Source organism: Copadichromis virginalis, linkage group LG6 (assembly GCF_057382275.1).
Source record: "Copadichromis virginalis isolate Kocher_CV1m ecotype Utaka linkage group LG6, C_Virginalis_male_GT1.1, whole genome shotgun sequence".
In the NCBI taxonomy this organism is placed as follows: domain Eukaryota; kingdom Metazoa; phylum Chordata; class Actinopteri; order Cichliformes; family Cichlidae; genus Copadichromis; species Copadichromis virginalis.
The window spans coordinates 19,011,488-19,024,935 of NC_140623.1; the positions used below are offsets into that span (position 1 = coordinate 19,011,488).

The 13,448-nt window shown below is 41.5% G+C and overlaps 1 protein-coding gene across 3 annotated transcripts; it reads left to right on the forward strand.

The window, feature by feature from the left end:
• Window positions 1-7,710: 7,710 nt before the first annotated feature.
• On the forward strand, window positions 7,711-12,281 carry LOC146707612 (aminoacyl tRNA synthase complex-interacting multifunctional protein 1-like). Of its 3 annotated transcripts, XM_085459053.1 has the most exons (5): window positions 7,711-8,194; window positions 8,896-9,077; window positions 10,959-11,127; window positions 11,249-11,274; window positions 11,561-11,599. In XM_085459053.1, exons 1-4 carry the CDS (start codon window positions 7,789-7,791, stop codon window positions 11,269-11,271), a joined length of 780 nt encoding a protein of 259 aa, XP_085315179.1. In that variant the 5' UTR covers window positions 7,711-7,788; the 3' UTR covers window positions 11,272-11,274; window positions 11,561-11,599. The 3 variants fall into 3 exon arrangements, with proteins under 3 accessions (XP_085315179.1, XP_085315178.1, XP_085315177.1); XM_085459052.1 differs by having other exon boundaries at window positions 11,249-11,628; XM_085459051.1 differs by lacking the exon at window positions 11,249-11,274 and having other exon boundaries at window positions 7,712-8,194; window positions 11,561-12,281.
• The last annotated feature ends 1,167 nt before the right edge of the window (window positions 12,282-13,448 follow it).

Here is a 13,448-nt window from a genome sequence, read left to right on the forward strand (position 1 = left end):
TCTTTCTAATGGCCAGCAGGGGGCGAGGGAAATTCTGAATGCTTAAAAGTCTATGAGAAAATGATCCCTTGAGCTTGTGCAGCATCGTTGGGTTGCCGGTCAGCTCCTTTCCGTTTCCTTTACCTCCATTTCTTACTTCCAGCTCGAGGCTCCAAAACAGGACTCAAACCAGCGGGTTACATCATAGCAGTCATGTCCATCATTTATATGCAGACTATGGTTTGAGCTCATTGTCTTACAGTTGATTTGCTCTCACTGCTCTCAGAGGATCATTTGTTTTCAGAAAATCTCTCCTCAGTCTAGACTACCTGCCCAGAGCCAAAAAAATGACACAAAAAATTATTCTATCGGGATCAGATGAAGACCAAGACTGACGTTTATTGTGTTCTGTTTACTTGATTCTGCTGCCACCAAGTGGTCAAAATTATGAAATTATTATTATGATTATGAAATAATTATTTTCAGCATTTTATCAATATACTTGTTTTCCTTATCCCAAATTCAACACTACTCTAAAAAGACTGTTTTTGAGAAAAGAATGTAGCTAACTCAGCATGTGCTCCAGAGTGGAAGCTGACTGTTAATGCAATTACATTTATTGTTTTGTTGTTGTTGTTTTTTCATCTAGTTTTTTTTTTTTTTTTTTTTAGATTAATTGCTTTTTAAAGAAGGTCTCGTAAATGTTAGCCGAAGTTAAAGCTCATTTGGGTCCATTTCCTCTTACATTCCTGCAGCCATGCACACTGAAGAAGCACAAACCCACCGATATAGTCATTGGAGCCATCGGGCTCTAACTGCTGGTTCTCTCTTTAGTCATTTCCAAGAGCTCCTGCAGCTGACTCTATTATTTAAGGCATATGGTCAAACTCATTCTTGCTTTGGTCAGTCAATATCTGTATGTGCAAATATCTAAGTTTCAGAAATAACTGGTGTTAGGAGGCTTATATTGTAATTCTTTATTTGATAGCTATGATCACTACACTCTAGTAAAAGTTAAAATATTCAGGTTGTGTCTGCAGTTTTTCATTTTGATATAATACCTACAGGTGTAAGCTTGACAGTTTTTAAGTTTCCTCGTTTAACTGGAAGATTTCACAAATTTCCATTTTTATAAGCACTTATATAATAAAATGAAATCAGAGTTTTAAATCATCTGACAGACTGCATTTCTTTTGTGTTGAGGACATGAAGGTTAACAAAGATCCTGATTTTCACTAGAGACATAGCAGCTGAAATCTCACCCTACTGGGATCGTTAATCCCCTCATGCTACATGAGCTCAGGCTAAAAATCGAACAGCACAATACAAAGGCATACCCAAAAGTTGTTTGTTTTACCCTCTGATATTTTAAACTCTTGGATTTTCTTTTCTATCATCATGTCTCTAAGGCTTCCATCTAATTGTTTGCTTAGTTGGTACAATGACAAAGTAAAGCAAAGTGCATTTATTTACAGTGCTACATGGCTGGGCTTTGGTTGTGTTGCCAAGTTCAAAAATAAAAAATAAAAATAAGGTTTTCCACAGTTTAAGGCCTTTTTGTTACAGAGCAACTTAAACTGCGTGATGAAGGTCTCTCAGTTTTGTCTGTTTACAACATTTTACTAACAACTTTCTCTGGGGAATAAATGAACTCAAACACCGAAGACATGTCAGCTTATTTCATCTAATAAGAGTTTGTGTCCTGATGAAGAAAACAACACCAGTGTCCCTAACAGTAACTGTAACTTCAACATTGTTTAACGCACTACCTTTATTACTTATTTAAATCATTTCCAACATGTTTTCTGGAAAGAAAAAATGTAATTGCAACAATTTTGGGGGAAAATATAAAGCTCTTCTTAAACTTTATGTGAAAGTGGTTAGTGTCAATAGAAACTAGTTAAATGGCCTGTATTTGTATAGCGCTTTACTAGTCCCTAAGGACCCCAAAGCGCTTTATACATCCAGTCATCCACACACACTGGTGATGGTAAGCTACATTGTAGCCACAGCCACCCTGGGGCGCACTGACAGAGGCGAGGCTGCCGGACACTGGCGCCACTGGGCCCTCTGACCACCACCAGTAGGCAACGGGTGAAGTGTCTTGCCCAAGGACACAACGATCGAGACTGTCGGAGCCGGGGCTCGAACCGTCAACCTTCTGATTACAAGGCGAACTCCCAACTCTTGAGCCACGATCGCCCCACCCAGTTATCCTGCCTTAAAGAGACATTTTCTTTTTTTCACCACCTGCCACATTTTAAAAATCAAAATCAAACTACATTGAACAACAAACTTACATATTTTACATAAAAATAGTTTCATTAATGATGCATGTAATATAAATAATATGTAGTTTAGTTTATGCTTGCTTGTAGTGCGATTATCTCTGAACTTACCTGAAATGAATCATCACGTATCATCAATACTCTATTTTCCCAATAATTGTTTGCAAATCATTTTTCCTTCCTCTTCAAAAAAGAGAAATCCTCAAGAAATATTGGACTTGTAAAATAAAGCCTTATCCAGCATTGTTTTATTACTGGTAGCTTAACCAGGGTGTGCTATTTCTTTTTGATCTGTGTGGCTCTTTCTGATTGTGTTAACCTTTCTATATTGCTATATTGCACTTTAACACTCCAGTGAATGGTGAAGACTGAAGCCTTCTTTTAAGGTACAGCTTTAAAGACAGAGGGCAGAGTAATGAAAATGGGAGATGAGTCAGTTGTTGCTTACAGTATATCATTGTATTTTTTTTTTAAATCTTTACTCTGTGGATGTGAAATGGATGGTATCAATATATTGTAAACTATATACCCAGCAGATATGAGACCAGTTCTATTTTGTAACCTAAAAACAATGTAAGTGTGATTACGAGTGTCTCTGTTCCTTTCTTGTTCTATACATGATGCATGTGTAGGAATGTCTTTGACTGTCTGTTATGATAACTTTGAATCGGGTTTTTTTTTCTTCTAACTTTTACAAACCTGTCTGTTTTATGTACAATAAAAAAATGATACACACAAAACAATGACAGCACATAGTGATATATATATATATATATATATATATATATATATATATATATATATATATATATATATATATACACTCAACAAAAATATAAACGCAACACCTTTGTTACTGCTCCCATTCCCCATGGGATGGACGTAGAGACCTAAAATTCATTCCAGATACACAATATAACCATCCCTCCCAAACAGTGGTCACAAATCAGTCCAAATGTGTGGTAGTGGGCACATCTGCTATATTGAGATAATCCATCCCACCTCACAGGTGTGCCACATCAGGATGCTGATCTGACATCATGAGTAGTGCACAGGTGTACCTCAGACTGCCCACAACAAAAGGCCACCCTGGAATGTGCAGTTTTGTCTCACAGCAAAATGCCACAAGCAATGAGGGAGCGTGCAATTGCCATGCTGACAGCAGGAATGTCAACCAGATCTGTCGCCCGTGCATTGAATGTTCATATCTCAACCATAAGCCGTCTCCACAGGCGTTTCAGAGAATATGGCAGCACATCCAACCGGCCTCACAACCGCAGACCTCATGTAACCACACCAGCCCAGGACCTCCACATCCAGCAGGTTCACCTCCAAGATCGTCTGAGACCAGCCACCCAGACAGCTGCTGGAACAATTGGTTTGCACAACCAAACAATTTCTGCACAAACTGTCAGAAACCGTCTCAGGGACGCTCAACTGCATGCCCGTCGTCCTCATCGGGGTCTTGACCTGACTCCAGCTCGTCGCCGTAACAGACTTGTGTGGGCAAATGCTCACATTCGATGGCGTCTGGCACGTTGGAGAGGTGTGCGCTTCACGGATGAATCATGGTTCACATTGTTCAGGGCAGATGGCAGCTGAGAATGTCCCAGTTCTTGCATGGCCAGCATACTCACCGGACATGTCACCCATTGAGCATGTTCGGGATGTGCTTGACCGGCGTATACGACAGCGTGTACCAGTTCCCACGAATATCCAACAACCTCGCACAGCCATTGAAGTGGAGTGGACCAACATTCCACAGGCCACAATTGACAATCTGATAGACTCCATGCGACGATGTGTTGCACTGCATGAGGCAAATGGTGGTCACACCAGATACTGACCGGTTCTGGGTCCCCAGACCCCCCAATAGCGCAAAAAACTGCACATTCCAGGGTGGCCTTTTGTTGTGGGCAGTCTGAGGTACACCTGTGCACTACTCATGATGTCAGATCAGCATCCTGATGTGGCACACCTGTGAGGTGGGATGGATTATCTCAATATAGCAGATGTGCCCACTACCACACATTTGGACTGATTTGTGACCACTGTTTGGGAGGGATGGTTATATTGTGTATCTGGAATGAATTTTAGGTCTCTACGTCCATCCCATGGGGAATGGGAGCAGTAACAAAGGTGTTGCGTTTATATTTTTGTTGAATGTATATATATATGTATATATATATAAATTTTAAAAAAAACTTGTTGGACAATGACACTTTTTTTTTAAACCAAACAGTCAATTCAATCAATGTGTTCCTCTTTTATTCCATGATTTAGCAGATAAAATATCTGGATTGGATTCCAAAGGCTGATTTGTCACTTTTCACTAAAACTCTCAATATGAGGTCCAAAGAGATCTGGAGCCAACTCAATCTGTTCCATTGTTAAAAAGAAGGAATGCACTGGCCAGCTGACCAACACTGGATCAAAGTGCATGATGACAGAATTCTTGTTATGGTTAAAAAAAACTTCACAACATCTAAGCAAGTTAAAAACACTCTCAGGGAGATGACATGTATCATTGACTGGAATAAAGATACGCCTTTATGAATCTAAATACACAACAAGGTGCAAACCACTGGTTACACTCTAAAGCAAGAAGGTCAGCTTTGACTTTCCCTGTAAACTTAAAGTGCCTGCAAAGTTCTAAAAAAATGAAAACTAACAGACAAAACAACTCTTTGGACAAATGAAAACAGAATGATGTGAAGGGAAAAATTTGGAGAAGGTGAGAAACAGCTCATGAACATATCACATATCTCATATCATGTCATCTATCACACATGGCAGTGTTAATGTTATGTTATGGGCATCTCTGGGTCCCAATGGAACTGGGTCCCTAGTGTTTACTGATCATGTGACTGCTTCAGTCACATCTTCATTCTTTGATTTAGTTTGATGCCACTGTGGTGGTGTACCAAGAAAAGAAAGGAAAAATTGTGTCTTCCTCCGACAAATAATCGATCTAACTATGTCATCTTACTTTCAATCAATCAATTTTCCTGTAGACTCCTGGTGGAGCATGGGGCCACCAATGGACTCTGTTCTGGGCCGTTCTCTTCAGCTGGGTCCACGTCATTCCGGCAGTATTATGCATTACGCTCTCGACAGATCTTCTCCACGTCTGTTTGGATCTCCCCACTTTCCTTTTTCCTTGTGGGTTCCAGTCCAGTGCTTGCCTTGTGACGTTGTCGGATGGTTTTTGGAGTGTGTGGCCTATCCAGCCCCATTTTCTCTTCTTGATGTCTTGACCGACCGGGTTCTGGCTGGTTCTTACTTTAGTACTTCAAAAAATCACGTGTGACACCATGGTGAAAACTGATGTTTCGTATCCATCTGCAATTTCACATGTGGAAAATAATATGAACATATCCTCTTTCAAACACTTATATTCATAGACACATGAATATTTGCTGTATGCAACATTCTCTTATTAATGCATTCCTTGGTCACCTTTGTCAAAAAGTAGGAGACCAGTAAAGAACTTGGTTCTCCTGTGACTTCCCTTTATTTGTTGTCACTGTGGACATCTGTGGTGAAGTAAACAAATTCAAGTTGCTTCCCTTAATGGTAAGCTGTTACACTGAGAGGGTTTAATGCACACTGGTCTGCCAGTTTGAGGTCATAATAATGAGGGAGGAAAGCACTTACACTGGAGATCAAACTAGGAGGTTTAAATGTTTAATGGGGCTTTCATGGAGGCACAACAGATGCAGTAGTCCAAAGTAAAACTTTTATGCTCACACAATGAAGAAAACTGTGATCACGGCTATTGTTAACACTCAAAATAACTACATGTCTCTGTGTGTTTGTGTGTTAAATGAACAAAACAAAAAAAAGCCTCATAAAAGAGTTGCATTGACCACAATGCCCATTTTCAAGTAAACGATGTTTAAGAGCAGCAGATTTAAAAAAAAAAAATCTTTATTCTGAATCAGTACATGGTCTAACCTTCTCGCTTGTCTGACATTCTCCAGGGAAGTTGAATAAGTGGAAATGGGGGGGGGGGGGGGGGGGGAGTATCTTCAAGAAAATACTTTGGAGCACGAACACCCATACAGTGTGTCAGAGAGCCAAGCACCATTCACATGTCTGTAGGTATTAAAACTGAGGACATGTTCGGGAGAATTGTGTGCAGTTGGAGGAAAACGGAATAGCAGTTTTGCTTTTTTATGAGAAAAATAAAATCTGAAAAATAAAATCTGAAAAAAAAAAAACCCAAAGAATTGTGGAAGTTTTTTAAAAGACTTGAAGACTTTAATTCTTTAAGGAAGCTAAAATTTAATATCTATAGATAGATAGATAGATAGATGGATGGATGGATGGATGTTTGGATCATCAGTCGGTCAAACTGAAACTGGAGCACAAACTTCTTGGAAGCCTGCACAGCACCCCAGAACATTTGTCATACAATTTCAGGAAAATTGCTCCAGAAAGGACAAATTCACTCTGGAAATCCAATTAGCTAAGGTGAAGTCTGTCAGACACAATGTATAATTTTAATGCATTCATTCACTGGAGTGTGTTAACCATAAAAAAAGTGGGGGTGGATTGGGCATGTTGTATAAAGTAGTTTTAACAGTGGCCTCAAGTAGAGTAGAAAAGCATTCACTTCCGCTTATCCTTTTCGGGGATGTGTTGGAGACTGACTAGCTGTCTAACGACGAGAGGCAGGACAGGACAGGCCGCCATCTGTCCAAGGGCTAACCCATAGACAGAGACAACCATTCACGCTCACATTCCCGCATTGACACCTATGGGCAATTTAGTGTTTCCAATGAACTTATCTCCACATGGTGGAATTGAACTCAGGCCCTTCTTGCTGTGGGGCAACAGTGCAAAAGAATAGTGGGGCAGCAAGGTGGCACGGTGCTACCCGAGTAGAAAAGCGCTAGAACTCAATTAAATTTTATTTATATAGCGCCAAATCACAACAGCATTCGCTTTAAGATGCTTTATCCTGTAAATAAAGACCATACAATAATATAGAGAATACAGAGAAAACCTTAAAAATCAAAGACCACCTTTCAGCAAGCGCTTGGCGACAGTGGGAAGGGAAAACTCCTTAGCAAGAAACCTCCGGCAGAACCAGGCTCGGTGGGGGTGGGCATCTGCCGTGACCACCGTTGTGTAGGTAAATAAATTACCTCACATTATAAGAGCTTAACTACGGTCATTTGATACTTTTTTTACTATTATTGTTTTTATTATTTATCCTGTTGCTGTAACACAGAAAAGTATGTTGCAGGATCAATCTATGTGTTCAAAGAGCTTCTCAAAGTTATTTTTTTATTTGCTTCTCGCTTGTTTGCATCACGTTAAAACACTTTTAGGTCATTTGAAACACAATCCAGCCCGTAGTGTCACTGAATTGCTATTAGTCATCATACGGGGGCAGTAATATACCCGATAGTGGGCTATAGTTAAAATTAGCCCTGAGAGCCAACCGTAGAAGAAGAAAAGGGGGAGCGAAGCTCCAAGGCGGAGGAGGCGAAGGAGGAGGAGGTGGGAATCGATGCAAAAGCAGTCTGCAAACATTTGCAGCACAATGGGTCGCAGCGAGGAGCTCAGTGAGTTTCAGCGGGGCACCGTGGTGGGATGCTACCTGTGCAAGAAGTCCGTCCGTGAGATCTCGGCGATGTTAAACCTGCCCCGGTCCACTGTCAGCGCCGTGATTTTAAAGTGGAAGCGTGGAGGAATAACGACGGCACTGCCCCGGAGCGGCCGACCGCACAAGCTGAAAGAGGAGGATCGCCAAGTGCTGGAGAGAGTGGCGCTGGAGAAGTGTTTGCCCTCCATAAAAGCGCTCACCGCCGAGTTTCAGAGCGCATCCGGAGCCAGCGTGAGCTCCACCACGGTGCGCAGGGAGCTTCATGAGATGGGTTTCCGAGGCCGTGTGTCCTCATACGGCAAGCCCAAAGGTGCGTCCACCGGGAGGCCTGGAGAATGAGGAATGCAGCAGCTGCATATACATACGAGTGTAATATGTAGTGTCCGCATACTTTTGCCATTTCCCCTGATTATCCTCCTGCATGTGATTGCTGAGCGTCCATGCGTTTTGTCTGTTTACCTGGCTCCTGGGTGCAGCGATTTAGGGTTATACCGTTGAGAACGTGGGTGATGGTGATGATGATGATGATGATGGTGGTGGTGGTGGTGTGTTCAAAGTACACCCACCTGAATCATAAACTTAGCAAAAGCACAACATTCAAGCAGAATAGGAAATTAAAGTTAAGTCTGATTCCACAATTTCTTTGGTTTAATGTTGCTTCACATGGATGGAGTAAGGAGTGACCTGAAGCCAAAATACTCCCTGACACCTGTAGGTAGTATTACATAGCTGAGTTTATAGTTGTAGTTTGTGGTAGTTGTAATAAAGAGAGCTGTGTCATCTACTAAATGGATCACGTAGGAGAATCCTGTGAAAGGTGGGGAAGTTGAGTCAAACCGAGCGTTTTCTTCATTAATCCTTAAAACTTTAGATTTTTAACAGCAAAGATTTTCTTTACAGATGCAGCAAATCTGTCGATTCTTATATTAGAGGAGCACACACCATAAGGAAAATCAGTTGCAAAGAAAGACCGTGTACCCTGCTGACACTGCGGCATTTCTTTCATGCCAGGAGTGCCGAAGGTGGCAAAGAAGCAGGTGGACGTGTCCCGCCTGGACCTACGTATTGGACGTGTAGTCACGGCCCAGCAGATTCCAGACACTGACGGGCTGTTCGTGGAGCAGATCGATGTGGGAGAGGCTTTTCCCAGGACGGTGGTCAGTGAACTGTCTCAGCACGTACCTGTGGAGCAGGTAAATATCAAGTATTAATCTAGTGTTGTTTATTTCAAGATAAAACTGTTTACCGGTCATCAATGTTTTAGATGACTGAATAATCTACTTTTTTTTGTTTCCCTGAAGCCTGTGTGATATATTCAGACTGCTCATTTTATCGAAGTAACAGCCCAAAGCACAAAGATACTGACAGTGTAACAATATCTTTTGAATTGTTACACTCTACACACTCACTTTGTTAGGTACACCTGTTCAGCTGCTGGTTAACAGAAATTGTAATTAATCAGCCAATCACATGGCAGCAAGTTGTTGCATTTATCCATGCAGACATGGTCATGACCACCTGCTGAAGTTCAAACTGAGCATTAAAATAATGGGGAAAAAAGTGACGTAAACACCACAGCGTCCATGCTTTTGTGATCACAGTGTACTCCTCTTCGGATGGATGCTCCCAGCAGGATAACACACCATGACACAAAGCTCAGATTATCTTGAACATGACAGTGAGTTCACTGTACTCAAATGGCCTCTGCAGTCACCAGCACTAGCAAGGTGTACTTAAGAAGTGGCCGGTGACTGTAGTTTAAGCTGCCCTATTGAGCCGATTCCCTCTGAGGGACGACAGTGTAAACTAAACTGAAAGTAGGATTTGTCTTCTTTTTTTTTTACTTACAAATTTAGGAAGACTCCACACCTGAATAAGTGACAGGTGCATAGTGGGAAAGGTCTTTGTGAAGAAAAAAACACATTTTCTGGCTTACAGGTACTGAGAAAACTGTACCTGACGAAGGTCGCGTAGACCGGACCATTAAAAATAATGGTAAGCGGGAAGGTCTGTGAAGGTTATACTTTTTTTTTTCCACCTTAAAATTGTGATTTAGTATTTTTGTCTACATGAACATCAGTGTGTTATTTTAATGGCTGAGGTGGGCAAACTGAATATTCTGGCTGTAACCGCCTCTGTTCTTCTGGAATGAGGGTCATTTCACTGGTCTTAGTGGAAAAGGCCTGGCTCCCAGTTTGTGTCCCGTAAATGCTGGACAGATTTCAGGTCAGGGTACTTTGTGGTCAAGTAACAAAAGCCATCACTTAACTGTCTTATATTTAGAGGAACACTGTCATCTAACATATCACTGTATGGTAGTTTTGTTTGGTTGGGGTTTTTTTTAAGTACCAGGACATGTCCAACTATTCCGTTATTCAAATTAGGGTTAAGATTTAACACCTCGATGTCAATCTTCCGTTTGTTTTTGAACGCCTCTATGTAGTATCCTTTATTTTATTTTAGAGATGGAATGCTTGAAGCTCAGAGCCTTGAAGGAGGAAGATCTGTGTAACTGTGAACAGTAACAGCCCAAAACACTATTATGTTTACTTTGTTATAAATTAGTATACTGTGTACACTCACAAAAAATAATAACAAAGGTTTTAAAAGGTGATTAAAAATAATAGCATTAAAAAAAAATCCTCAAATTGCTGACAGTGGTAATGTTTTCTAATACTGCCACCAGAAAGACAAGCATAGTCTTTTGAAGTGTTCTTTAGGCTGATTTTAAACAACTAAAGTCACCAGTATGGCTAAAATATCACGATCGCCTCTTAGGATTTTTGATCCCAAGTGCCTAACTTTGCTGCACCAGTTCTGGGAAGGACATTCCAGCTTTTCACACCTCTGCAAAGCACTGGCCAAAAGCACTGACATTATTCTTCAACATCAAGCATTCGTCATCTCATTGAGAGTTCTTGATTAGAAAATCAATTAGACTGAACACCGAGTGAGAATTTGATTCCAATAATACCGTCCTATTTGATTTCGGATGTTTGTTTGTTTTTCCCATCAACTTTACCGTCATTTGCTGTTCTCGCTTGAACATGTGGACTCTCCTGCCCTTCGTGCAGATGCAGAATCGTATGGTGGTCCTGCTGTGTAACGAGAGGCCAGTGGAGACGAGAGGAATTGTGAACCAGGCCATGCTCATGTGTGCCTCGTCACAAGACAAGCTGGAAATCCTTGATCCTCCAAACGGAGCGATACCAGGGGATAGAGTGACTTTCCAGGGATTCCCAGGTACTACAGCCTCACTGCTGTAGCTTCCTGCTAAACCTATTCTCAGCCAAATAGTCATAATAGATGTGCGCTCAGCAGATAGTGCTGATCACACGCCTCATTATTTTCCTCTTTTCATCAGTGTTATGGAGCCTCAGTATTTAGACTGTGAGTACTGCACTACTTTAACACGACACACAAACACAAGTTTCCTCCAACTCTGCGAGGCACCTTTGGTGAGAATCGGACTGCAGGCTGAGAGCAGACATCATTCCCAAACTTCACCGTTGGCTCTTCTGAGCTTTTGTGGTTGGATGCATGCAAATCCCTGTAGCCATTTTCCATGAGGATGCTGTTAACAGCAAACCTCCTGGAATCACAAACCCTGCAAGTGTCGAGGTTTACTGAAGTACACAGGGGATTCTAATTTCTCACAATGATGTCTTTGTTGCAGGGGAGCCCGATAAAGAGCTGAACCCCAAACAGAAGGTGTGGGAGCAGGTTCAGCCAGACCTGCGCACAGACGGCCAGTGCGTCGCAACCTACAAAGGAGCTGCCTTTGAAGTAGCTGGAAAGGGAGTTTGCAAAGCCCAAACCATGTCTGACTGTGAGATTAAGTAAATGATCAGTTCTCTGCAGCCTTGCGGGATCCAAGAAACTGCGGAAAAGGATTCCCAGAATAGTGGAGACTGTTATTTTAACGCCCACTGTCTGGGGGGACATGTCCAGAAAACAAAATCACACAGGTGTGATGCTGGGTGGTCACGTAGTTTTTGCTATAAAGCAAGTGAAATAATTGCGAGGTACCCGATGTTGGATGGACTTGAGATTTACTTAAATTACTTTTTCTTTTTTTTTTTAACAGAAAAAAAAATGTAGTTTTGAATTTGGCCAACTGAGGGCACTAGCATACCCCATCACAATGTGCAATATGTGTCTTGGTGGTTTGTTCACATGAGAGCATTCACCACACAGGCTGCCTCAGCGTAGTGAAAAGAAAAGGGGAAAATCCTTTTTTTTTTTTTTTTTTATTCTGGGAACTCTTTGTTAAAATGTTGTTTTCCGTTAAGACATTTAAAGTGTTTTCATTTTCATTTAACAAGGCATGAAACTGTTCAGAAGTCCCGTTTGAGAAACGGGAGATTGACTGATCTCGTTGGGGTTTTTTTGTTTTTTGTTTTTTTTTTTCATTGATGAGTGAGAATGAACCGAAAATCAATCCATCATGAAACAGACTTTCCACTGACTCCTACATGTTGTTTAGCAATCAACAAAGTCTGTGATTTTTGCTTCTGTTAATCCAGGAAGTGTTATCTTAAATGGGAAAAAAATCAATCTTTGGTTTTTCAGTGGCTTCCTGAAATATCAAACAAATACTTCAAAGTCTTTTGATTTGAATGTAAAAGTGTTTTAAACTGTCTTCAAGTTTTGTATGCTGTTTGCTTTGCTCTTGTGTTTCCCTGGTGGATTGTTGTCCATAAGAGCAGCTCTGGCTGTGAGCGGAGAAGCCCCGCCCACCCTGCTGATCGGATGTTTTGTTTGCAAGGGTCAGCCAATTGGAAGACACCTGGCTTAAAGGGAGGGGAAGGGGTTGAAAGGGAAAAAATGTGTTTTTGAACTCTGCCATGCTTCAGATCGTGACTTGGTCTTTGTTTTGAAACAGTGCGCCAAGCTGTTGAGGAGGCTGCTAAAAAAAAGTGTAAGACAAACACGCAAAGTATATCTTCCTTTATTATAAAGGAGAACTTAAAACTATGGGCCGAGAATGGGGATGTGATTGATGTGATTCAGGAACCAAGAAGTGGAACAAAATGTCCAAGACGCCATGTCCCAGGTCTTTGTTTGACAGTGCAGAGCACAAAGGGAATAGTGTGATTCTCTAGAAACAAAAAAAATGTTACTCACTACTTCAGCACAACATGACAAAGAACCAATGTTTATAATGCGGTCAACAGCATGGAGGGGGAATGTTGACTAATGCTAGAGAATGACATTAATAAAAACCATTTTAATATCTGAAAAGGTTATGGAGTGTTATGAATGTCACGTCACCCCACCCACCTCCACCTACAGTGCAATCTCTTCATGGACTAACCCACGGGGTAACCCAGAGTGGAGGTACTGTACAGGTTCATGACTGAGATGACACGGTCCTGCAACCACACAGCCCGTCGACGCGACGCGGTTTGCTGGAGGGGAAAGTTAGCAAACGCGTACCTGAAACCAGGTTTCCCCGAGCTGAGTGAACCTGCGAGTAAAATACATTTCCACTGCCTTCGGTGGCCTGCTTTTTGAGGCCACAAACTGCACTGAGAACAACAAACCCTTACTTTACAGAAGAG